This window comes from Pygocentrus nattereri, chromosome 6, assembly GCF_015220715.1.
Source record: "Pygocentrus nattereri isolate fPygNat1 chromosome 6, fPygNat1.pri, whole genome shotgun sequence".
NCBI lineage: Eukaryota > Metazoa > Chordata > Actinopteri > Characiformes > Serrasalmidae > Pygocentrus > Pygocentrus nattereri.
Window position 1 is genome coordinate 2525755 of NC_051216.1, and position 26122 is coordinate 2551876.

The 26122-nt window shown below is 44.0% G+C and overlaps 1 protein-coding gene across 1 annotated transcript; it reads left to right on the top strand.

The window, feature by feature from the left end:
* The first annotated feature begins 6078 nt into the window (after nucleotides 1–6078).
* tra2b (transformer 2 beta homolog) lies at nucleotides 6079–24411 on the top strand. The gene is made up of 8 exons (XM_017682014.2): nucleotides 6079–6257; nucleotides 12166–12299; nucleotides 18143–18308; nucleotides 19558–19746; nucleotides 22128–22243; nucleotides 22479–22583; nucleotides 23194–23267; nucleotides 24033–24411. Exons 1-8 carry the CDS (start codon nucleotides 6225–6227, stop codon nucleotides 24041–24043), a joined length of 828 nt encoding a protein of 275 aa, XP_017537503.1. The 5' UTR covers nucleotides 6079–6224; the 3' UTR covers nucleotides 24044–24411.
* Nucleotides 24412–26122: the final 1711 nt, after the last annotated feature.

The following is a 26122-nucleotide window of genomic DNA, read 5'->3' on the forward strand; positions in this document are numbered from 1 at the left end:
CTGTTAAACTGTGTTGAAGGATCAGCAGAGCTTTATTTTACTGTAGAGGAGGATTATTTTATTATTACCTACTGATCTGATTCAGCTGTGGAGCTGCTTTCACAGACTGAGCAGGCGAATCTCAGCATTGTTGTCGTGGAATACATCTGTGCCTTCAGGGAAGAAAAAATCCACTGATGGGAGAACCTGGTCAGTACATTCAGGTGGTCAGCTGACCAACTGAAGCAACCCCAGATTATAACACTGCCTCCAGAGGATTCTACACTGGGCAGTACACATGATGGGTGCATCACTTCATGCTCTTCCCTTCTTACCCATCACTGTGGAACAGAAACAGTCTGGACTCATCAGACCACATGACCTTTTTCCTGTCCAGTCTTTATTCTCCGCAGCAAACTGAAGCATTTTTTCTGGTTAGCCTCATGAGCAGGTTGTTTTCTCATGAGTTCTCATCACACTGCCCATGTGGAAACACTCTTACTTTTACTATCAAGATAACTGTGACACGGATATTTAAGAGAACAGCTTCTCACTGCATCACTGCCGGTGTTTACATGCAAAGATTTAGCGAATCTGATTGAATACAATCCAATTACAGATTCAGACTGAGGTGTTTTTTCTCACTCAACAATCTGATGGAAAAACTTTGTTTACAGGCCCACTACAAGTAATCAGATGCAAAATGATGCACACGCGTGGAAAACTGCTTAGTGTAGACGTTACCATGATAACCAGCATCACGTGAATCCAGTCAGAGTGAGATGAGCAGCAGTGAGCAGTGATTGTGTTTTTAACTGCTTTAAAATGACGTCAGACTCAGGAAAACGTCCTTCACACGTCCTTATTAAAGAAGGCTGAGAGGAAGACGTCGTGCTCTGAGACACATAAGCTGGACGTCCGTCCCACCGCCGTCTTTTAAAGATCAGATCATGAACTTCGTCTCCTCTGCAGACCAGTTTCTGCTCCGCCGTGTTGAACGGTATAAACTCTCACTGTGACGCGACGCACAAGCAGAACGGACTTAAACTTTCCGATAGGGAATGTAATCGGATACAGACGTTTACACGGATATTATTCTTCTATTTAATGGATCATTTACAGGATTACCCACCTCGATCAGTCAGATAGAAACTGTATTCCGAATGGCCTCAATCAGACTAGACTATTCTGATTGAGGCACTTACATGGACGTGTTCTATTCAAATTGAGCTATTAGTCGGATTATTTACGGATTATTAGGCTGCATGTAAACGTTGCTAGTGAGGAGTAATGGAGCTGCTGCCAGCTGAAACTCTAATCACTGCAATAATGGTCCAATCAGAGGCTCTGAACTGTCTGCTTATCTACATGCAAATATCGACTTTGTTTTGAATCCAATATTCTGGATTGTTATCTTGAGATAATTAGATAATTATCTTGTAATCTCAGTATAACAAAGCTGTTATCTTGAAATCACATGATATTTAACTTCATATCATCTGAAGTCATATATCATAGCAGATAACAGTTCTGAAAATTACAGCAACAGCTCAGGGCTACGTGAGTCCAGAGGGCTTAATTATCTTGAGATGAGAAAGTTGTTATCTCGAGATAAGATAATTACCTCATTATTTCGAGATAACTTTATTTCAAGAGCTTACAAGATAATTAATTAATTATCTCAAAATAATAACTTTTGTTCCCTCTAGATAACTAGATAATTAACTCATTATATCCAGATAACAATCCAGAAAATTATAACTATGTTATGGCCTCTCTTTACTACAGAGCCCTGCTAGTGACATCCTGTATAAATAAAAATAATATGTGGCCACAACTTAGTAAGGCATGGAACCAAGTTAATTAAGTCATGGCCACAACTTAGTAAGGTGTGGGAACAAGTTCCTAATGTGTGGCCACAACTTAATAAGGCATGATGTCATTCCCATGCCTTACTAAGTTGTGGCCCTGCAGTAGGATCTCGTTCCCATACGTTAAGAAGTCGTGGCCAGGCATTGTTTTTGTTTATACAGGGCGTCACCAGCGGAGCTCCGTACTGGACTAACACAGAAAACACTTCAGCTCCTCAGACTGAGCTTTGGAGGCGTGTCTGCAGGTTCTTCGAGGAGCTGAAAGTGAGGCTCCTGAGAAGAACGGAAGCTGGAATGAAGGGAGAGAGACTCACTTACACTCAGACAGTTAGATGTTGAGAATTCAGTGATTTTAAGTTAAATAAGGATTTTCTGTTTAATTTGTTTCCAAACACTGAAAAGTGAACAGGACAGTAACTGAAATGAACTGAATGACTTCTGCACAGTTCTGTACCGTCACTGAACATCAAAGCATAGCAGAGTTATGAACAGAGAGGCGTGTGACGGTGAAACACACTGTCTGAAATTTGATTTTCACACAGTTCACTCTCAGAAATAAAGGTGCTAGACTGTCTCTGGGTCAGTTCCCCTCCTGTCACTGGGGTGGTCCGCTCAGGGGTCCATCTCAGCGCCTTTAGTCAGGGAACATAACTGAACCATAATCCACTGAAATGATCTGTTCTAAGCTGCACTGACTCCACTGTAGAACCTTTGAGGGAACATTTAGACTGCTTGTACCTCGATGAGTGAATGACGTACCTGAACAGAACCTTCGTTTCTCACGGTGTTCTGTTGGATCTAACCTGTGGTTGTTTATTCACTGTTACTCTGCACATCATACAGGCAGCTATTAATATTACTACTGATGTTTATACGGGCCCATATTTATCGTCGCTGTCCAAAGAAAAACATGTATCTCCATCATTTGAGCTCAGCAGCTGCTCTTTACACCGTGTGGGAAGGTCAGGATGAATTGACCAATAGAATGGCTCTTTACAGGGACGTGGGCCCTTTGTCTCTCCTGTAATATTGTGTTTACTGTATGCGTCTGTGCTCTGATCTCTTCAGTGATGGGACACTCCAGCGTTAGAAGCCTCTACAGCTGCAGCTACATGTCTGACCAGCTCGTCTTCAGTTTTCTCTCATATGTATGGGGTGTATGGGATGTTTATGAAGCTGTAACTGGACGTAGGTTTAGGATGAACAGGTTATGATTATTATTTATTTATAAATCTGTAACATTGTGTGGTGAACATGTCGGTGCTGGTCAGCTGTTGGTCATGTTCACTGTAAGACTCTGACCTTCATCACAAAGTGAACCCTGACTTGTTGTTTCACCTTTAAAGCTTTTCTGTTTGTCTCTGTGAGTCTCGTTTCTTTCTGTAGGTGGGCTGCATTGGCATTGTTTTAGGGGCGTTCAAAATCTCCCACTCATCACAGACAGGGGTCAGCGGTCAGGGGTCTGGCTGGCAGCATCAGAGCCTAATCCATAATGAAAAACCAGTAAACAGAGCAAGAGTCAAACAGGGAAAGAGCACCCAGAGGTGGACGGAGTCCACAAACCCTGTACTGAGTTAAAGTCGAGACCCCCAAGGTAAAATATTCCTCCAGTAAAAGTAGAAGTTCCTCCCTTTAGACCTCCACTGGAGTAAAAGTACTAAAGTATTTCCCTTCAAATGTACTTAAGTATAAAGTAAAAGTACTAAAAGAGGAATTCTGGCTCTGATGTCCTGTTATCATTTTTATAACCAGACTGGCTTCATGAACTCATTTCAGGTGAAAGTCCTCCAGCGTCTCTCTTGGTAAACCAGTCTTTTAATAGAACGTCATTAATTAGTGACGCTGACGTCTATTAAAATGATCAGAAGCACAAAACACTGAAGGTAAACAGTTTCCATCAGGGAGAACCGAGTGGCTCTGAAATCACTTTTTACACACAAGCAAAGTTTCAGTTTCAGATTTATTTACAACTTAGTTCCAAGTTTAAGTTGAATAAAAACTGGCTTTAAACTCAGGATCACAGATGAGCTCCTTTACTATGTTGATCTGTAGGCGTCTGTTCATAAACATAAACCAGCCCAAACTCATTTACTATAAAATGAAATGGTGTTTGTAGAAATTCAGAAAAAAGCCGCGTCAGTCTCGACTGCATATGTGGACATATTTCTATATTGAGCTCTATTTACACAAAGTTAGGTTAGTTCATCATTTATGTTGAACAGACTCTCCCAAAGTTTTACGCTGCTGCGCTGACGTTGAACCGCGTGCTGCACTGGGTCGGTATGACCAACAGGTCAAAACCAGCTCTAAACAAAGTGACCGCTGGGCCCTGATTGGTGCTCTGGCTTTGCGCTTCTTTCGTTTTGACATGTTACGTTTTTATACACACAGAAACCAAAAGGAACGACGGATTTCTCAAAATGTAGGAGGAAAAAGTCGGATATTAGACTCTGAAATGTAGTGGAGTGAAAGGAAAAAGTCGCCCAGAACGGAGAAACTTCAGTACAGATACACCAAAAATACTAAAGTACAGGAACTAATTACATTTACTCAGTTACTCAGATACTCAGGTACTCAGTTACTGTCTATCACTGAGAGCATCAAACAAACAAACAAGCACTCAGAACCTTTTACAGTATTTTACTGGTAGAAACTCACTCAGGAAAGCTAACAGTTTTCATGGCTTCCTAATAAGACAACATGATACACACACACACACACACACACACACACACACACACACACACACACATATATAAATATAAATATAAATATATATATATATATAGTTGCCCTGCAATGGACTGGCGACCTGTCCAGGGTGTATCCTGCCTTTCGCCCGAAGACTGCTGGGATAGGCTCCAGCACCCCCCGCGACCCTGACGGAGAAGCGGCTTAGAAAATGGATGGATGGATATATATAGTTGCTGTCAGAACAAAACCTTGTATCTTCTATGTGGTGACATTACAGGAGAAGGAAAATATCTACATTACTTTTAATGGAAGTTAATGGAACCAGAATTTTCTCCAAGTAATTGTGGACCATTTTTGTTGGTCCAAAACTATATATATATATATATATATATACACAGTTGATATATTATATAAATATTATATATTTTATAGTTGAAAAATATATATTATTTGGTGTGAATAATACCACAGCGCCACCTACCGACAGTAAACCGTCACTTATCTCCAGTCAGTGAGGTTGAAAATGACTCTTTATCGCCCTCTGCTGTCCTAGCAGGACACTTACATGGCCTGTAACACAAAACACTGAGTTAAAAACCCTCAGTTGTTATTTTAATCTGTAGAGTTGCTCGTTAAACTGCAGCAAACGTGAGGCAGATCTATATAATCATATAATAAACATGTTTATTACAGGATGACGTACGTTTAGAGGCTCTGTGGCTCCAAGTGCTGGACTGTTTAATAACCAGTGCTGGACAGTAACTGAGTAACTGAGTGTTCATGGTTCTACATAGAACCATATTCTTTACTAAAGAACCCTTGAAGAACCATCTTTTTTCCAGAGTGTAGCCGAGCCAACACTGAGATCAATGACTGAAAAAAATTGATTGTAAAAATATATAAAATGCTAAAAATAATGATCATAATATGAATTTAATAGTAAAATCAATCAAATCAGAATAAACAATTACTAATAACTAATATTCAGTATTAAGAAATAATATAATTAAGTAATTAACAATAAATAACAAGTACAGACCAAATAGTAAGTGTACGGAGCCCCACTGGTGTATAAATTAAAATAATACGTGGCCACAACTTAATAAGTCGTGAGAACGGTCGTTCCCACGCCTTACTAAGTTGTGGTCATGCATTATTTTTATTTATACAGGATGTCACCAGCGGGGCTCGGTAGGTTTAAAGAAAACGTGCGCACTATTAAAACATTCCCTCAAAATAATATTATACTGTATAAGTAAAAATAATGTGTGGCCACAACTTAGTAAAGCATGGGAACGAGATCCTAATGCACGGCCACGACTTAGTAAGGCGTGGGAATGAGAAGATTAAGTAATGGCCATGACTTAGTAAGGAATGGGAACGAGATCATGGCTTACTAAGTCGTGGCCACGCATTAGCATCTCGCTCATACGCTTTACTTTTATTTATACAAGATGTCACCAGCGGGGCTCCGTAAGGGTGTATAGACAAAATGTAAAATTACCAGACCCCGCCCACACCATATAGACGCCCCGCCCACTCCTGGCTGGACAGGCGCTGTAGTGCAGGGTGAACGCGCCGCGCTGCCCCGGTGGCGGACAGTAACCTGACTTTTCTGCCTTTATTCCTCCTCTTCGCTCCTTTCTCTCTCTTTTATCCGTCTGTCCCGGAGAAACCAGCATGAGTGACGCCGGGAGGGAGTTCGCCGAGCGGGTAATGAGCCTCAGTAGCGGCTAAACGCGCTGAAGTCGGTCGGTTCTCTGATGTTCCGCTGTATCTCAGCGCTGAGGCCGGTCGTGTCCTGAATGCCGCGCTGCTGTGTTTAACGCTGAATGAGTAAATGTAATGATTGTGTGACCTTGTGCTTTTAAATGTGGAGCTACTTCAGGAAAGCTCGCCGTTCGAATTTTCCGTTCTACCTTAAAAAGGCGCCCGAACCTAACTCGGCTGCTGCAGCGTTTAAGGTGGAACGGTATATTCGGACGAGAAGCCAACTAAAGCCTCGCTTTTTCAGGCGTAACTAGCACCGCGGGGTAAATAAAGGAATAATAATGCCGTGAATGTTTAATTCTGCCGCTGTTCTTCGCTTAAACCCCTAAATTTGCCCCCTTTAGCTTAGCGCGTAGCTTTAGCCTTTCCAGCTAGCTTAGCTTAACTTTGTTTTTTATCTAACAGATAAAGACGGATTTGGAGTGTTTTTTCGTCTAATTACAGCATTAATGTCGTCTTAGGGGGGTCGGCCAGTCGCCATGAGCAGCAGTCCTGATCAGAAATGGGTTAATTGATTGATTATAGCTTAGCTTAGCCTAGCCTAGCTCAGCTCACAGGCCGCTCTGTACAGTGTTTTAAAGGGGAAACGCACTTATTCTCCAGACTTTCTGCTCAACTCCGTGTTTGAGATGTGAATGAAGTGGTGCAGAGCGGTTTGGTGTGAAGACAGATTAGATTAGAGAGATTGCTCATCCTACATCTCTTTACAGTGGTGGTGATGGGAACCAGACGTCACCATGACTACAACACAGATATAGACGTTTTATTTACCATCCAGAACCACCAGAGAACCTACACGAGTCTTCTGAGCTTATATGAAGTGTTAACTGTGTAAAAAATAAACAAAAAGCAGTTTTCAGGCCCACAAGCTCATTTAAGGCTGCACTGTTTCGGTTCTGAATGACTGAGAATGAACCTGTGTCTTTATTTTTCAGTGTGGAGGAGAGGTTAGGAGAGGGTTTCTGTGCTTGGTCTGTCGGTCTGAGCTCGGTGTGCAGTGATCACTTTATTCTGCTCCGGTCAAAGACCAGCGGTCACAGTGCGGACAACTAAAACTATAGAAACTAAACTTTTGAAAGAATAAAAACAAAACTGAAACATTTAATGCACCGCTGAGAGTAACAACCTAACCTGGAGTTAAAGAACTAAATGAGAAACTACAGTAACCTGGCTGATGATGGTGAGATGGTGATACATTTGGAGGGAAAACATTTTTGTTTCACAATGTCCTGCATGTGTCCCTCCGTCATCCTACACCGCGATCTGCTCCAAACGGGACTAAAACTGTGAGTGTGTTTACATGCGCTTAATATCCGATAACTGCAGGAAGTCAGATTTAGTCAGTAATCCCATCAACACATTTACATGAACTTTAGTAATCAGATAATGGGGAAACTCCAGGTCTACAGGAGTCAGACAGTAATCAGATAATGGGGAAACTCCAGGTCTACAGGACTCAGACAGTAATCAGATAATGGGGAAACTCCAGGTCTACAGGAGTCAGACAGTAATCAGATAACGGGGAAACTCCAGGTCTACATGAGTCAGACAGTAATCAGATAATGGGGAAACTCCAGGTCTACATGAGTCAGACAGTAATCAGATAATGGGGAAACTCCAGGTCTACAGGAGTCAGACAGTAATCAGATAATGGGGAAACTCCAGGTCTACAGGAGTCAGACAGTAATCAGATAATGGGGAAACTCCAGGTCTACAGGAGTCAGACAGTAATCAGATAATGGGGAAACTCCAGGTCTACAGGACTCAGACAGTAATCAGATAATGGGGAAACTCCAGGTCTACAGGAGTCAGACAGTAATCAGATAATGGGGAAACTCCAGGTCTACAGGAGTCAGACAGTAATCATATAATGGGGAAACCCCAGGTCTACATGAGTCAGACAGTAATCAGATCATGGGGAAACTCCAGGTCTACAGGACTCAGACAGTAATCAGATAACGGGGAAACTCCAGGTCTACATGAGTCAGACAGTAATCAGATAATGGGGAAACTCCAGGTCTACATGAGTCAGACAGTAATCAGATAACGGGGAAACTCCAGGTCTACAGGACTCAGACAGTAATCAGATAATGGGGAAACTCCAGGTCTACAGGAGTCGGACAGTAATCAGATAATGGGGAAACTCCAGGTCTACATGAGTCAGACAGTAATCAGATAATGGGGCAACTCCAGGTCTACATGAGTCAGACGGTAATCAGATAATGGGGAAACTCCAGGTCTACATGAGTCAGACAGTAATCAGATAATGGGGCAACTCCAGGTCTACATGAGTCAGACGGTAATCAGATAATGGGGCAACTCCAGGTCTACATGAGTCAGACGGTAATCAGATAATGGGGAAACTCCAGGTCTACATGAGTCAGACAGTAATCAGATAATGGGGAAACTCCAGGTCTACATGAGTCAGACAGTAATCAGATAATGGGGAAACTCCAGGTCTACATGAGTCAGACAGTAATCAGATAATGGGGAAACTCCAGGTCTACAGGAGTCAGACAGTAATCAGATAATGGGGAAACTCCAGGTCTACAGGAGTCAGACAGTAATCAGATCATGGGGAAACTCCAGGTCTACAGGAGTCAGACAGTAATCAGATCATGGGGAAACTCCAGGTCTACAGGAGTCAGACAGTAATCAGATCATGGGGAAACTCCAGGTCTACATGAGTCAGACAGTAATCAGATAATGGGGAAACTCCAGGTCTACAGGAGTCAGACAGTAATCAGATAATGGGGAAACTCCAGGTCTACAGGAGTCAGACAGTAATCAGATAATGGGGAAACTCCAGGTCTACATGAGTCAGACAGTAATCAGATAATGGGGAAACTCCAGGTCTACATGAGTCAGACAGTTATCAGATTTCTGCATTACAACCAGCCAATAAGCATACAGAAGACGTGATGTAAACGTAACGTAGAACTTAAACTTCATGTGCGCCTTTTTTTTTTTTACACATTGACCCACTTTACCTGAAAATATTAACATGCGTCATCTAGAACATGAATGTTAAAACCCTTCATTTCGTCGAGCATGTATTTGGTTTCAGTGACGCTCCAACAGTTTTTCTGTGTCTTCGGACACGCTCAGGCTGAGAAATCTGAAAGAAATCAGAGCGAGAGTTCACAGCACTGAGAAATCTGATTCCTGAGCTCAAATCCAGCCTCTTTCTCAGATTTCTAGATCTCAGGGCGCTGTTTACATGCAGAAATCTGATTATGACCGGATTATTGACCATATGTAAACACGCTCAGTCATCAGGCAGTGAATTCAGAACCGTTTCATGTAGGAACTTTCTGTGAGGAGCTTTTAGAGGGGGACGTCTGGTTCCCATCACCACCACTGTGAACAGTTCTGACTCGGTAAGTTTATCTAGAACAGAATGTTTCACACCAAACCGCTCGGTTTACATCTAAACCAGTTAATTATGCAGGGATTTCGATACATCAGTGGAAGAATTCCCCTTTACCGCAACTGCATGTGAGTGAAAGTTGTGATTTTGCTGCCGTATTTTAAAGTAATGCTCATTAATATTCAGTAACGGTCAGCAATATTAATAGCTCTGCGGTTCAGGATGACCAGAAATGAGAGATTTCCCCCCTCCAGCTCACCTGGCACTGTTATCACTCATAAGAACTCACACAAGGAATGAAAGAAAGAACAAACCGAATCAAGACTCTTGTGATGTGTGGTGTTGCGCATTCTTCATCCTTTTCTTTTCTTGTCAAGGTGTGTGGTTGGAAGAGGAGAAAGCTGGACGAAGTCAGATGAAGTTGTTAATGAAAATGTGTTGAAGCTCAGATGTGTGAAGCTGAATTGTCAATGCATGCTAATAATGAGGCGGAGCAAGACGTTCCCAGATGTAGCGTTAATGAAGTCAGAGGAAAGAAGTCAGACATGAGCTTGAAACTGAAGAAAGAAGAAGGGCGTTGAAGTTGTGTTGAAGTAATGAAGTTAAGATGAGAAGTTATCTGGATTAAGATCGCAGCGCTAAGTAACTATTAGTATGTTTTGTCCCATGCGTGCATGCACACTGTTCATGTTCTCATTTGATTCCAAAACCCTATTTATTGCTGATTAGTTATTGATTATCTATCTACTCTGCTGTAATAGTGTAACTCATTAATGTTTAATGTTGATTAAACCTGTTTTTATCTTAATTAAAATGGAATCCAGCCTGAATATTTTGCACCTCAGGCTAGTCTTAAGTGGGCCAGACCAGGGTGCGAATTACGATTTACAGGGAAGGGTGGTATGAGGGGGGCTCCCAGGTCACACTCTAACCCCACCCCCCACCCCCAAAATTAAGTAAGACCAAAGGTTGATGGGGTGGCTCCTACAATGACCCGTACTAGCATGATTGGTGGCTAATCAAGTAGCTACACACTTAGAATGGTTCTTCAAGGGTTCTTTATAGAACCATGAACCCTCAAAGGACCCTTTCCCTGCTTTCCACCTTTCCATCCTTTCCAGGTGGTTCTATACAGCGTCAAAGATCTGCTGTTGTGACAATGAAAATGGTTAATGGTTAAATGGTTCCTTGCATGCCAGAATGATTCTTCAGATTGGAGAATGTACTGTAGATGGTTCTATACAGATGCTGTTTCAAAAAGCATCTATATAGGATCCACATGGGTTCTGCAGTTGGTCTGATGTTAAGCTTGTAGTGATAGCAGAACCCTTTTTGGACCCTATTTAGACCACATTCACACCACACATTGTGCACTAATCTGTGGAACCGTTTTTCGTGCAGAGAACCATTTATGCGTGTAAAGTGGTGTTTCTGAGTGTTGGTGGTTCTGTATAGAACATTTTTTTTCCAAAAGGTTTCTGTGATTGTTACAGTATCAGGCTTGTAACGCTAGCAGAGAACCCTTTTTGGTGCTATATAGAACCATACACAACACATTCTCCATCAATGTGTAGATCTATTTCACCATGCAAAGAACCTTTTAAGCATGTAAATAGTTTGTTTAGGGTTCTGTATGGAACCATTTTCTTTATGAAAGAACCCTTGAAGAACCATCTTTTTTTTTTTTTTTTAAGAGTACATAAGTAGCTCGCTTGTGAAGCCGGTTTCCTCCACTTTGGCTACTGACACTAGTTCAAATACAGAAGGTGCTTCATTTCATAAGAACTGAGTAGAATTGACTGCATGAGATGTTGGATGTTAGAAGTGAAGCAGCTTGATATCAGTGTGTTATTGGTTCTGCCGTGTAAGAGCAGCTCAGTTAGACCTGGAAGATCAGTCGTTTTTATACTGAAGTCACAAGAACTGCAGTTTTATAAATTATAGCCCACATTTTCAGAAAAGCTTTAAGAGTGGAAATTTAACCTATTAACACTTTATACTGTAGAGTGGACCAATCAGAGGCAACCAAACCTCCATCTGGTGTGACATCACAACCACAACTAACTGGCTTTCAGGATCACTATATTAAGGGGTCGTGCCTCAAACCAGAGAAAACGGGTCTGAGCATCAATTTATAGAGAATAATCGATTCCAGTCGCAAGAATCACAGTTAGATATTCTTCCCAAATCGTTCAGCTCGCTCAAAGGAACCGCCTGGGTTTTTCCTGGCTGGAGAACTGCAGCTGAAACACACGTCTCAGCAGCCGGTGGAACATGACAGTGATCTTAGTCCCAGCTGAACACAGGTGCAGGTGTTTGTTCCACAGGTTTCAGTGTCTAATTTATCCAGTTCATGGCTGACCCTCCTGAGAGTCTCTGTAATCCGCACCCTGGTCTAGCTGATAGTTAATGGACACTGAGGTTGCTGGACACCTCCTCTGCCTGCGCGGTGCTGACACTCTCTCTCTGCGCCTGCTCTAGGAGTCGCGCTCGGGCTCCAGGAGTTTGAGTCCAAGGGGCTCTCACAAATCCACCAGCCGGTCCCCAGCCCGCTCAAAGCAAGGCTCGCACCACTCCCGCTCCAAATCCCATTCGCGCTCCAGGTCCAAGTCCGGGTGAGCACAGAATTGATTCATTACTTTAATAGTCGAATAACAACCATCAAATACACCCCCCCCCCCCACCTCCAGTCACGGGCTGGAGGTTAGGGAACTGGCCCTGCGACCGGAAGGTCGCCGGTTCAATCCCCAGGGCCTACAGCACATGACTGAGGTGTCCTTGAGTAAGACACCTAACCCCCAACTGCTCCTCGGGCGCTGTGGATAGGGCTGCCCACCGCTCCAGGTAAGTGTTCTCACTGCAAGGATGGGTTAAATGTGGAGGTGAACTTTCCCCGTTGTGGGACTAATAAGGGTCTCTTAATCTTAATTTAATCTTAATCTCCCCCAGCCACACATAGCTAGTCACCCAAGGAGTCTGTAGTTTGCTTCATTAGTGACTCTCATAGACTAGGCTAAAGTGCATTAGCACAGCTGAACACAGCAGCAGCTCCAACTTTAGACTTTAGGATTAGAAATTCAAGAATTTCTGAATCTCTATTACAGAAAAGTCTTTAGTCCTACATTAGGATCTGAACATGAACCTATACACTATATTTCCAAAAGTATTCGCTCCATAGGGTTTAATATGATGTCGGCCCACCCTTTGCAGCTATAACAGCTTCAGCTCTTCTGGGAAGGCTTTCCACAAGGGTTAGGAATGTGTGTTTGGGAATTTTTGGCCATTCTTCCAGAAGGGCATTTGTGAGGTCAGACACTGATGTTGAATGAGAAGGCCTGGCTCACAGCCTCCACTCAAATTCATCCCAAAGGTGTTCTATGGGGTTGAGGTCAGGACTCTGTGCAGGCCAGTCAAGTTCTTCCACACCAAACTGGCTCATCCGTGTCTTTATGGACCTGCTTTGTGCACTGGTGCACAGTCATGTTGGAACAGGAAGGGGCCGTCCCCAAACTGTTCCCACAAAGTTGGGAGCATGAATTTTTCCAAAATCTCTTGGTGCTGAAGCTTTAAGAGTTCCTTTCACTGGAACTAAGGGGCCAAGCCCAACTCCTGAAAAACAACCCCACACCATGATCCCCCCTCCACCAAACTTTACACTCGGCACAATGCAGTCAGACAAGTACCATCTCCTGGCAACCGCCAAACCCAGACTCGTCCATCGGATTTCCAGACGGAGAAGCGTGATTGGTCACTCCAGAGAAAACGTCTCCACTGCTCTAGAGTCCAGTGGCGGCGCTTTACTCCACTGCATTCCATGCTTTGCATTGCACTTGGTGATGTAAGGCTTGGATGCAGCTGCTCGGCCATGGAAACCCATTCCATGAAGCTCTCTACGCTGTTCTTGAGCTGATCTGAAGGCCACATGAAGCTTGAAGGTTTGTTCTGATTGACTGCAGAAAGTTGGTGACCTCTGCGCACTATGCCCCTCAGCATCCGCTGACCGCTCTGTCATTTTACGTGGCCGACCACTTCGTGGCTGAGTTGCTGTCGTTCCCAACCGCTTCCACTTTGTTATAATCCCACTGACAGTTGACTGTGGAATATTTAGTAGTGAGGAAATTTCACGACTGGACTTGCTGCACAAGTGGAGGAGTTTAAGTATCTTGGGGTCTTGTTCACGAGTGACGGGAAGAGGGATCGTGAGATCGGCCGTAGGCTGGGACAGGCGGCAGCAGTAATGCGGGCACTGTACCGGACTATAGTGGTGAAGAGGGAGTTGAGCCAAAAGGCGAAGCTCTCTGTTTACCGGTCGATCTACATCACAACCCTCACCTATGGTCATGAGCAGTGGGTAATGACCGAAAGAACGAGATCGCGAATACAAGCGGCAGAAATGAGCTTTCTTCGTCGGGTGGCGGGCTACAAGCTCTGTGATACAGTGAGGAGCTCGGTCATCCGGAAGGAGCTCAGAGTAGAGCCGCTACTCCTCCGCATTGAGAGGAGCCAGATGAGGTGGTTCGGGCATCTGATCCGGATGCCCCCTGGACGCCTCCCGGTGGGGGTGTTCCAGGCACGGCCTACCAGGACAAGACCCCGGGGTCACCCTAGGACCCGCTGGAGGGATTATGTCTCCAAGTTGGCCTGGGAGCGGCTTGGGGTCCCCATGAATGAGCTGGAGGAAGTTGCGGGGGACAGGGTCATCTGGGATTCTCTGCTCTCCCAACTGCTACCGCGACCCTGTTTGGACAAGCGGTCAATGATGATGGATGGATGGACTTGATGCACAGGTGGCGTCCGATCACGGTACCACGCTGGAATTCACTGAGCTCCTGAGAGCGATCCATTCTTTCACTAATGTCTGTAGAAGCAGTCTGCAGGCCTAGGGGCTCGGCTTTATACACCTGTGGCCATGGAAGAGACTGGAACACCTGAATTCAATGATTTGGATGGGAGAGTGAATACTTTTGGCATTATAGTTTATATAGTGGACAACATGAAATGATGAATGGACCAACAGAAATTTTCTAATATTAAAATTTAAAATATTTCTCCATTTACTGCCATTAAAAGTTAAGAATGTGTTTTTTCTTCTCCTGTAAAGTTGCCATTTTAGAAATACAAATTTGTTCTGACAACTAAATAAATATCCACACATATATATATATATATTTATGGATATGGATATTTATTAAAAAACATTATATATATATATATACACACACTGCTAAAAAAAAAATAAAGGGAACACTCAAATAACACATCCTAGATCTGAATGAATGAAATATTCTCATTGAATACTTTGTTCTGTACAAAGTTGAATGTGCTGACAACAAAATCACACAAAAATCATCAATGGAAATCTAATTTATTAACCAATGGAGGCCTGGATTTGGAGTCACACACAAAATTAAAGTGGAAAAACACACGACAGGCTGATTCAACTTTGATGTGATGTCCTTAAAACAAGTCAAAATGAGGCTCAGTATTATGTGTGGCCTCCATGTGCCTGTATGACCTCCCTACAACGCCTGGGCATGCTCCTGATGAGGTGGCGGATGGTCTCCTGAGGGATCTCCTCCCAGACCTGGACTAAAGTATCCGCCAACTCCTGGACAGTCTGTGGTGCAACATGGCGTTGGTGGATGGAGCGAGACACGATGTCCCAGATGTGCTCAATCGGATTCAGGTCTGGGGAACGGGTGGGCCAGTCCATAGCTTCAATGCCTTCATCTTGCAGGAACTGCTGACACGCTCCAGCCACATGAGGTCTAGCATTGTCCTGCATTAGGAGGAACCCAGGGCCAACCGCACCAGCATATGGTCTCACAAGGGGTCTGAGGATCTCATCTCGGTACCTAATGGCAGTCAGGCTACCTCTGGCGAGCACATGGAGGGCTGTGCGGCCCTCCAAAGAAATGCCACCCCACACCATTACTGACCCTCTGCCAAACCGGTCATGCTGAAGGATGTTGCAGGCAGCAGATCGCTCTCCACGGCGTCTCCAGACTCTGTCAGATCTGTCACATGTGCTCAGTGTGAACCTGCTTTCATCTGTGAAGATCACAGGGCGCCAGTGGCGAATTTGCCATCCTGGTGTAAAGGGAAGGAGGGAGGTAAAGAGAGGAGCTGAGCTGTCAACTGATCCCCACCTGGTGGTGAGTTGGATCAGGTGGTGGGGGAAGATGCCGGTTAGACCAGGTAAACCCAAACGTATAGTGAGGGTTTGCTGGGAACGTCTGGCAGAAGAACCTGTCAGATTGATCTTCAACTCACACCTCCGTCAGAACTTTGACCAGATACCGGGGGAGGTGGGGGACATTGACTCAGAATGGGCCATGTTCCGCTCCTCCATCGTCGAAGCGGCTGACTGTAGCTGTGGTCGCAAGGTAGTTGGTGCCTGTTGGGGCTTTAATCCTCGAACCTGGTGGTGGACACCCCAGGTGAGAGATGCCGTCAAGCTGAAGAAGGAGTCCTACCGGACATGGTTGGCCTGTAGGACACCAGAGGCAGCTGGCAGGTATCGACAGGCCAAGCGATCTGCGTCTTCAGTCGTTGCCAAGGCAAAAACCCGGGTGTGGGAAGAGTTCGGTGAGGCCTTGGAAAGTGACTTTAAGGTGGCTCCGAAAAGATTCTGGCAAACCGTCAGGCGACTCAGAAGGTGAAAGCAGTGTGCCACTAGCACTGTATATTGTGGAGATGGTGTGATGCTGACTTCGACTGAAGACGTCATTGGGCGGTGGAAGGACTACTTTGAGGACCTTCTCAATCCCACCAACACGTTCTCCAGTGAGGAGGCAGAGTCTGGGGACACGGGAATAGGCTTGTCCATTACTGAGGCCGAAGTCGCTAAGGTAGTTAAAAAGCTCCTTGGCGGCAGGGCTCCAGGGGTGGATGAGATCTGTCCCGAGTTCCTCAAGGCTCTGGATGTTGTGGGGCTGTCTTGGCTGACACGCCTTTTCAACATTGCGTGGACATCGGGGGTGGTGCCACTGGATTGGCAGACTGGGGTGGTGGTGCCTCTTTTTAAAAAGGGGGACCGGAGGGTGTGTTCCAACTACAGGTGAATCACACTCCTCAGCCTCCCTGGTAAGGTCTATGCAGGGGTACTGGAGAAGAGAGTCCGGCTTATAGTCGAACCTCGGATTCAGGAGGAGCAGTGCGGGTTCTGCCCTGGTCGTGGAACACTGGACCAACTCTTTACCCTCTCCAGGATTCTGGAGGGTTCATGGGAGTTCCCACCCTCACCTATGGTCATGAGCTTTGGGTAATGACCGAAAGAACGAGATCGCGAATACAAGCGGCCGAAATGAGTTTCCTCCGCAGGGTGGCTGGACTCTCCCTTAGAGATAGGGTGAGAAGTTCGGTCATCCGGGAGGGACTCAAAGTAGAGCCGCTGCTTCTCCACGTCGAGAGGAGCCAGTTGAGGTGGTTCGGGCATCTTGTTAGGATGCCTCCTGGACGCCTCCATTGGGAGGTGTCACAGGCAAGTCCACCAGGGAGGAGGCCCTGGGGACGACCCAGGACATGCTGGCGCAACTATCTCGCCCAGCTGGCCTGGGAGCGCCTCGGAATCCCTCCCAGGGAGCTAGTGGAAGTGGCTAGGGAAAGGGAGGTCTGGGCCTCATTGCTCAGGATGCTGCCCCCGCGACCCGAACCCCGGAGAAGCGGAAGATGATGGATGGATGGATGGTGTGTGTGTGTGTGTGTGTGTGTGTGTGTGTGTGTGTGTGTGTGTGTGTGTGTGTGTGTGTGTGTGTGTGTATATATATATATATATATATATATATATATATATATATATATATATATATATATATATATATATATATATATATATATAAACGGTTCAGTGCTTAATTCAGTGTTAATTCCAGGTTTATCCAGAAGTGGCGCTGTTGTTTACAGCTGATTTTTATGTGAGTAATTAGTGTATATAGAACCATTTCACATCTAGAAATATTCATAGAAATGTTTTCCGTTGAAGTTAAAGGCCCTTTTTGACTCCCTCTGGCTGCAGGTACTTTATTTTTTAAGTATAACTGCTAGTAGATTTTGGTGCCTGATGGTTGTTAAAGCAGTTCCTCTGTTCTGTCTGGTCTGGTCTGTTCTGTCTGGTCTGGTCTGTTCTGTCTGGTCTGGTCTGTTCTGTCTGGTCCGTTCTGGTCTGGTCTGTTTTTTCTGGTCTGTTCTGTTCTGTCTGTTCTGTTCTCTCTGGTCTGTCGGATCTGGTCTATTCGGTCTGGTCTGGTCTGTCTGGTCTGGTCTGGTCTGTCTGGTCTCACCTGGTCTGGTCTGGTCTGGTCTGTCTGGTCTGGTCTGGTCTGTCCAGTCTGTTCTGTCTGGTCTCGTCTGTTCTGTCTGGTCTCGTTTGTTCCGTCTGGTCTGTTCTGTCTGGTCTTGTCTGTTCTGTCTGGTCTGTTCTGCCTTTTTTAAAGAATTTTTTTCCCTCCTCCTTCAGATCTCGTTCCCACCGGAGCTCTCGGAGGCACTATTCCCGTTCCCACTCTCGTTCCCGTTCTCGCCGTCACCGTTCCCGCAGCCGCTCCTACAGTGGAGATTCCAGACGCAGGCGGAGCCACAGCCGCTCGCCGATGAGCAACCGCAGACGACACGTCGGGAACAGAGTAACAATAACTTCACATCAGCTCACTGTTAGCTGTATTTAACGTTAGATGTATTTAATGTTAGCTGTATTTAACGTTAATGTTAGCTGTATTTAATGTTAGCTGTATTTAACGTTAGCGCTAGCTGTATTTAATGTTAGCTGTATTTAAAGTTAGCTGTATTTAACATTAACGTTAGCTCTATTTAACGTTAACGTTAGCTGTATTTAATGTTAGCTGTATTTAATGTTAGCTGTATTTAATGTTAGCTGTATTTAACGTTAACGTTAGCTGTATTTAACATTAGCAGTATTTAACGTTAACATTAGCTGTATTTAACGTTAGCTGTATCTAACGTTAACATTAGCTGTATTTAATGTTAGCTGTATTTAACGTTAGCAGTATTTAACGTTAACGTTAGCTGTATTTAACGTTAGCAGTATTTAACGTTAGATGTATTTAATGTTAGCTGTATTTAACGTTAATGTTAGCTGTATTTAATGTTAGCTGTATTTAACGTTAGCGCTAGCTGTATTTAATGTTAGCTGTATTTAAAGTTAGCTGTATTTAACATTAACGTTAGCTCTATTTAACGTTAACGTTAGCTGTATTTAATGTTAGCTGTATTTAATGTTAGCTGTATTTAATGTTAGCTGTATTTAACGTTAACGTTAGCTGTATTTAACATTAGCAGTATTTAACGTTAACATTAGCTGTATTTAACGTTAGCTGTATCTAACGTTAACATTAGCTGTATTTAATGTTAGCTGTATTTAACGTTAGCAGTATTTAACGTTAACGTTAGCTGTATTTAACGTTAGCAGTATTTAACGTTAACGTTAGCTGTATTTAACGTTAGCTGTATCTGACGTTAACATTAGCTGTATTTAATGTTAGCTGTATCTAACATTAACGTTAGCTGTATTTAACGTTAGCGTTAGCTGTATTTAACGTTAGCAGTATTTAACGTTAACGTTAGCTGTATTTAACGTTAGCTGTATCTGACGTTAACATTAGCTGTATTTAATGTTAGCTGTATTTAATGTTAGCTGTATCTAACATTAACGTTAGCTGTATTTAACGTTATCGTTAGCTGTATCTAACGTTAGCTGTATTTAACGTTATCGTGGTGTAAATTAGTTGTAGTTCTAACTGCTGTAGATGTACTTTCTGCTCCATGTCTGTGACTGAGTGATTGTATGTATTGAGTTTCTGAACTGTGTGGGTGTGTCTGTGTGTGTCTTTAATGTGTGTGTGTGTGCGCCTGCAGGCGAACCCTGACCCGAACCACTGCCTGGGCGTATTCGGTCTGAGTCTGTACACCACAGAGAGGGACCTGCGGGAGGTTTTCTCCAAATACGGCTCGCTGGCGGACGTCTGCATCGTCTACGATCAGCAGTCCCGCCGCTCGCGAGGCTTCGCCTTCGTGTACTTCGAAAACAGAGACGACGCACAGGAGGTCAGCTCAGCTCCTTGATAGGTTCTTTAAGTGTTGATTGTCTCTACACACAGCAGAAACCACAGGATTGTCCATTTCAGTCCAGCATCAGATCAGAGAAGCACAGATAACCTTAGAATCGTGTCCAGAGTGACGCCTTTCACTCCCAACACCACGCTTACCTTCCATATGTAAACATGTAACGGCTGGTGACAGCAGGTGGCCGGGCTCCAGACGTTTCTGTTCATCATTACATTAGAATTGAGTTAGAGTGAGTTAATTTCAGGTTTAACCAAAAGAGGGCGCTGTCTGCAGCTACAATGTAACTTTGGAGCTTTTTTTCCTCGGATGATGATGTTTACTTGAGAAAATATCATGTACAAAAGCTTCTAGAACTGTGATGTTAAATCATGTATTAGAGATTATTTGTATCATTTTCAAAGCTGCTAATGAAAATAAGTGGCCATATATTAAAAAAGTAATACAGCGTGTGAACGAAGTGGTGAATAAGAAGCGATGAGCTAAAAAAATACACTCTACAGTTAAAAACAGAAGGAAAATTGAATCAAAGCAATGAAGTAAATGAAATCCAGCTGCGGGTTTCAGCCTGTGGGCCGTGGCCCACCCGTAGGCTGTGGTGGTATTGCTAGGCAGCCGTCGGCAGTCATTTATTGCATAGACACTTGACCAAACCAATAACGTTAAATATGACACATTATAATTGTGATATGTTTTTGTGAAAATGAAACAACAAAATAAATCTTTAGATCAGACTCAATTGGTCAGTCTTGCATAACTGATGTATCTGACGGAGTTGGCGATCTTTGTGATGGATGAATAAGTACAAATAGAAATGCAGGAGCTTTGTGTTTGTCAGTTGATTGAAATTTGATGAGCCATGTCCATTACGGTGGTATATTTGCTGTGTTACATTTGCTGTGTGGGCCATGAGTGGTGAAAGGTTGGGTATCCCTGAAATATGGAATTATATATGCAAAATATACAATGTATTGCCAAAAATATTAGGCCGCCGGGCTTCACACGCATATGAACTTGACATCCCTTTCTGAATCCATAGGGTTTAATATGATGTCGGCCCACCCTGGATAGGTGACTGAATACTTTTGGAAATGTAGTGTATATGGGATTATATCGGACGGTTTGGCAGTATTTTATCGTTATGGTGATAAATTGACGTCAGAAGACTGAATAACTATGTTTCATCACAGAGACCTTCATTAGGCCTGTTTAATAATTGTATTTACTGCTTTACAAGTTTGTAAAACATTAAACAATGTTTTTGTTTTATTATATTTTATTTCATCTTATTCTACATTACTCTCTTCTTTTTCTCCTCTTTTTCTGATTTGTTGTTGTTTTGTTGTTGTTTCCCTCTGTTAATTATAAAATCCAATAAATATACAATTAAAAAAAAAAAAAACATTAAACAAAAAGCATTGTAGGTTATTTTTATCCATCCATCCATCCTCAAACGCTTATCCGGGTCCGGGTCGCAGGGGCAGCAGCCTAAGCAAAGAGGCCCAGGCCTCCCTCTCCCCCACTACCACCTCCAGCTCTACCCGAGGGATACCGAGGCATTCCCAAGACAGTTGAGAGATATAATCCCTCCAACGTGTCCTGGGTCCTCCCCGGGGTCTCCTCCCCGTCGGACATGTCTGGAACACCTCTCTAGGGAGGCGTCCAAAGGCCATCCTTACCAGATGCCCCAACCACCTCAACTGGCTTCTCTCAAGTGGAGGAGCAGCAGCTCTACTCCGAGCCTCTCCCAAATCACTGATCTTCTCACCCTATCTCTAAGGGAGAGCCCGGTGACCCTGCAGAGAGGACTCATTTCGGCCGCTTGTATCCACGATCTCGTTCTTTCATTTACATTACATTTACATTTACAGCATTTGGCTGACGCTCTTATCCAGAGCGACTTACAATTTTGATCAGAGGTAGGTGAAGGTGGTGTTAGGAGTCTTGCCCAAGGACTCTTATTGGTATAGCATAGGGTGTTTACCCAGGTGGGGATTGAACCCCAGTCTACAGTGTAGAAGGCAGAGGTGTTAACCACTACACTAACCAACCACCACTAACCGACCACTTTCGGTCACTACCCAAAGCTCGTGACCATAGGTGAGAGGCGGAACGTAGATTGACCGGTAAATTGACAGCTTCGCCTTCTGGCTCAGCTCTCACTTCACCATGACGGACCAGTTTAGGTTATTATTATTATTATTATTATTGTAGTATTTAATATGTGGCACCACAGGTTTTATTTTTTCTGTTCCGACTTATTAAAACTCATAATGCATATCGTGTATTGAAGTATCGTGATATATTTTTGAATACATGGAGTTCTGTGTTTACTGACATGTGACGTTGTGTCCTGTTTCCAGGCCAAAGAGAGAGCGAACGGGATGGAGTTAGACGGCCGCAGAATCCGAGTGGACTTCTCCATCACGAAGAGACCCCACACCCCGACCCCCGGCATCTACATGGGCCGACCCACATAGTGAGTGTTTAACCTCCCGCCTCATGAAGACGATGTGACCATGCACTGATGGTCAGCGAGAAGGTGGTGATTCAGCAGCGTCGTTTAATCGATTATAGTAGTGTTCAGTACAGCGTGAGCTCCATCGTTTACCATCAGTAAGGTTCTCAGGCTGTTTCTGCTTGCTTAATGTGTGTGTGTGTGTGTGTTTGTGTGTGTGTTTGTGTGTGTGTGTGTGTGTGTGTACGCGCTGCAGTGGCGGAGGCCCCAGCATGAGCCGGCGTCGCGACTACTATGACCGCGGCTACGACAGAGGCTACGATCGCTATGACGACAGGGATTACTACAGCAAGTCGTACAGGTGAGACGGCACAGCACTGAGTGGACAGAATAACGGAAATCTCCTTTTCTCAGTATCATCCTCAAGTTTTAACCTGCATTCAGAAATCCAGATCCACCACTGAGCTGAATGTGTCCTCCCTGACCAGGTTATTATTTGACAGCCGTCTGACAGAGTGTGTTATATATGTCTCAAAAGTAATTAATGGAGCTATAAAAGTACAAAAAAATAATAAATATTATGAACTTCTAGTAGTTGGTAGAGTTGTTCGGAGAAGTGTGGATAACAAGCCTGCCTTTCCTTGAGCATTGTGACGGAGTTAAATTAGAGCAGGACTTTAGTTCAGTCTTATAAAGGAATTCTTCGTTCATTATGTTCTCCTGAATCTGTGTCTGTCTGCGTGTTTGAAGGTTACAGTTTTCTCTCTGGTTCTTAGAGTAATTTCAAATATTACTAATAATAATTATTATAGTTACACATCACAATCAGAGTCAGTGGGAGTGTAAAGGAGGAGTGTTGAGAGGCTGAAAGTTCAGCGGATGCAGAAGCTGAGAGTCGGGTCAGGGCAGTGAGGGTAAATAAGTAATGGGTGAAATGAAGGAGTTTATAACGAGTGTTTGCTGTCTTTCAGGAGAAGATCTCCATCTCCGTACTACAGCCGCGGCACGTACCGCTCCAGATCCCGCTCTCGCTCCTACTCCCCCCGTGAGTAACAGAGCACTGGCTACACTCTGATTACCAGAACACTACAATGCATCCTGAATTCAAGAATGCTGCCTACACTCCCAATCCCAAAATACCGCACCACCTCAAATCCCAGAATGACAACTATGTTCCAAAATCCCAAAACACACGCCCCTGATCCCCAAACAATCCCTATATCCCCAGTCCCAAAATGCCACCTATATTTTGAATCCCAAAATGTTGCTGACGTCCTGAATCACAAATCACTGCCCATATTCCGAATCCCTAAGCATTGCGTACCTCCCCAATCCCAACAAAGCCATCTGCCACACACTGCCTGTATCCCAACCCCAAAAAATAGCCTTTGTTTTTAGTCACAGTCCCAAAACATCCCAAAATGCAATCTGCACCCCCAATCCTAAAACACTGTCCCCAATTCCAGAACACCAGCTTTATCCTGAGTTCCAAAACATTGAATTCCTCCCTGATCCTAAAACACTGCCTGCATTCCCAATTCCAACTGCTGAAGTCCCCACAGTCTATATCCCCAATCTCAAAACACTGTGTAGATCCTCAGGAGAAAAGCTCAATTGCAAAACATTGTGTAGACCCCCATTCCCAGAACACACTCTACATCCTTAATCCCAAAATACTGTAGATCTGCATATGCCACCAATTCCAAAACAGTGCCCAAGTCAGAAGTCCTGGAATGCTGCCTGCGCCCGTTATAGAGTAACACACACTGCTGCTGAATGTCTGTTTATGTGAACCTCTGTTTTCCCACAGGTCACTACTGAAAATCGGATTTTCTTGTGTTTTGCCCCCGAAGATTATAATGAAGATGACAGTGATGATGATGATGTCAGTGATGATGATGATGATGACGACAGCGATTATTATTTTTTTATTCATTGAATGTCAGTTTCAGCTCAGTGAAAGTCATTTTCGTGTAGCTGAGTTTGAGTTGATGCCCTGAGCCTGTCGTGGTTCTTTTGCGCTCTGTTTTGTTTTTTCCCCTCCAGTTTTAATTCGGTTGTCTGAGCTGTCTGTTCTTTAAGGTGCTGGGGTCAACAGCGATGGCACTAGCGCCCCCTGCCCTTCAAATTCATATCTTTGTGTTTTGACGTTAATATTATTGTCACAATAAAGTCCACTTCACACCACAGATCGTGTCCCGGATCTTCATCTTTAGCTTCTCCAGCAGGATTCTGAAGCGCTGCTGTTCAGAAAGACCTGTTACTGGGTGGAGCTTTTAGCAGATAGCCAGTCACAAAACTGTCTGTACTGTGATGTGAGCATCCTGACCAATCACAGTTCTGAATCAGTGTTCTGTCTATATTCTTAATCCAGGCGTTCATGTAATCCAGCAAATATTACTTCAAATACTGTCACAAATCTGCGCTCCCTGGACAAAAAATCAATCAGTCACCTTGTATGTTTAAGGTGGTAGTAACTTCAGATGGCGCTGCACAAGGATGATTGGGCTATAAATACCTGAGAGGTCCGCGACTGGATTCGTAGATTGAGAAGAGGTGGCACACTGCAGTGAATGGTCTCATTCACTGTGTGGAAAATGGGTCTCAAAGCAGATGTTACTGATTGGCTAAAAGGGCATCAAAGGCCACAGTGTGAAGGAAGTAGCTGAATTTGCAGATGTATTGAAGTGCACAGTCATACGAGTTGACCAGCAGTGGCAAAAATTAATAAAACAAGCGTGAAATTCTCATCGGAATTGTGGCCGAAAGACGAAACTGACAGACAGGGACCGCCGGCATGTTTCATGCTCGTAGAAATCAACGCAGGTTTTTCACAACCAATTTCTGAAAGAACCTCTGCAGGGAGCTGCATGCTATGAAGAGGCACGCAAGAGGCCTTTGCTCACTTCTGCTCACAGAGTTGCTGGTTACAGTGGACGAAGAGACAAAAACACTGGACTGGTCATGACTGGAAACGTGTCACGTGGTCAGATGAATCTGGTTTCTTCCTGTGTGTGAGTGACACTCGGCGTCATGCTCATCGTAGACCTCAGGAAGCCTTCAGTGAGGGCGGCGTGCAGGTGTGGTTCAAGCTGGAGGAGCTCTCTGAGGGGGTTCTTTAGTTGATGTGACCATTGACTTGAACCACAGTGCGGACATTGAGCTGCTGGACAACCAGGTTTGCCTTTTGTTCATCATCTTTCCAAGGAACATTCCTATCCCTGTATTCCAACATGACAACATGACATCTTCACTTTCTCAGGGCTGCAAATGTGACTGATTGGCAGGATGAACGTTCAGGAGCTTCACACATCTGGACCGGCCCACAAAATCCCCAGGTTTGAATCCCCTCTTGAAAATCTGTGGGACAATATGGAACAACGAGACTCCAGGGAAGAATCTGAACGGAGCAATTCTTTGATGAAAGAGTGGCTGAACGTTGATGTCACCTACATCCAGAAACTTGTCCTTGGATTATGGCCGGCCTTATGGGATATGATTATATTAGTTGTGATGTCAGCCGTTTTTGCCAATGACATGGTAAAATGAGTGTTCTTTGTTTATTGACAGCGGGCTACTGATATACTATTAACACTTATCAGTATTCAGCAGTTTACATTTACAGTATTTAGCATTTACAGTATTTACCAAACTACCAAATTACCCTTCAGCTCAGACCCTGGCAGAAATAAAAGCCTGAGCTGAAATCTAGAAAGATAAATGCTAGTTAACAATGTTTAATGATAATGACCGCTACTCAGTAATCAAGACGTATGTTTAACATGCTTATTACTGCTCAAAAACACCTATCAATACTCAATAATACTTATCGGTACTGAATAATACCTATTGACACAACGCGGTACTCAGTGGTATTTATGGGTACTAAATAATACCTAT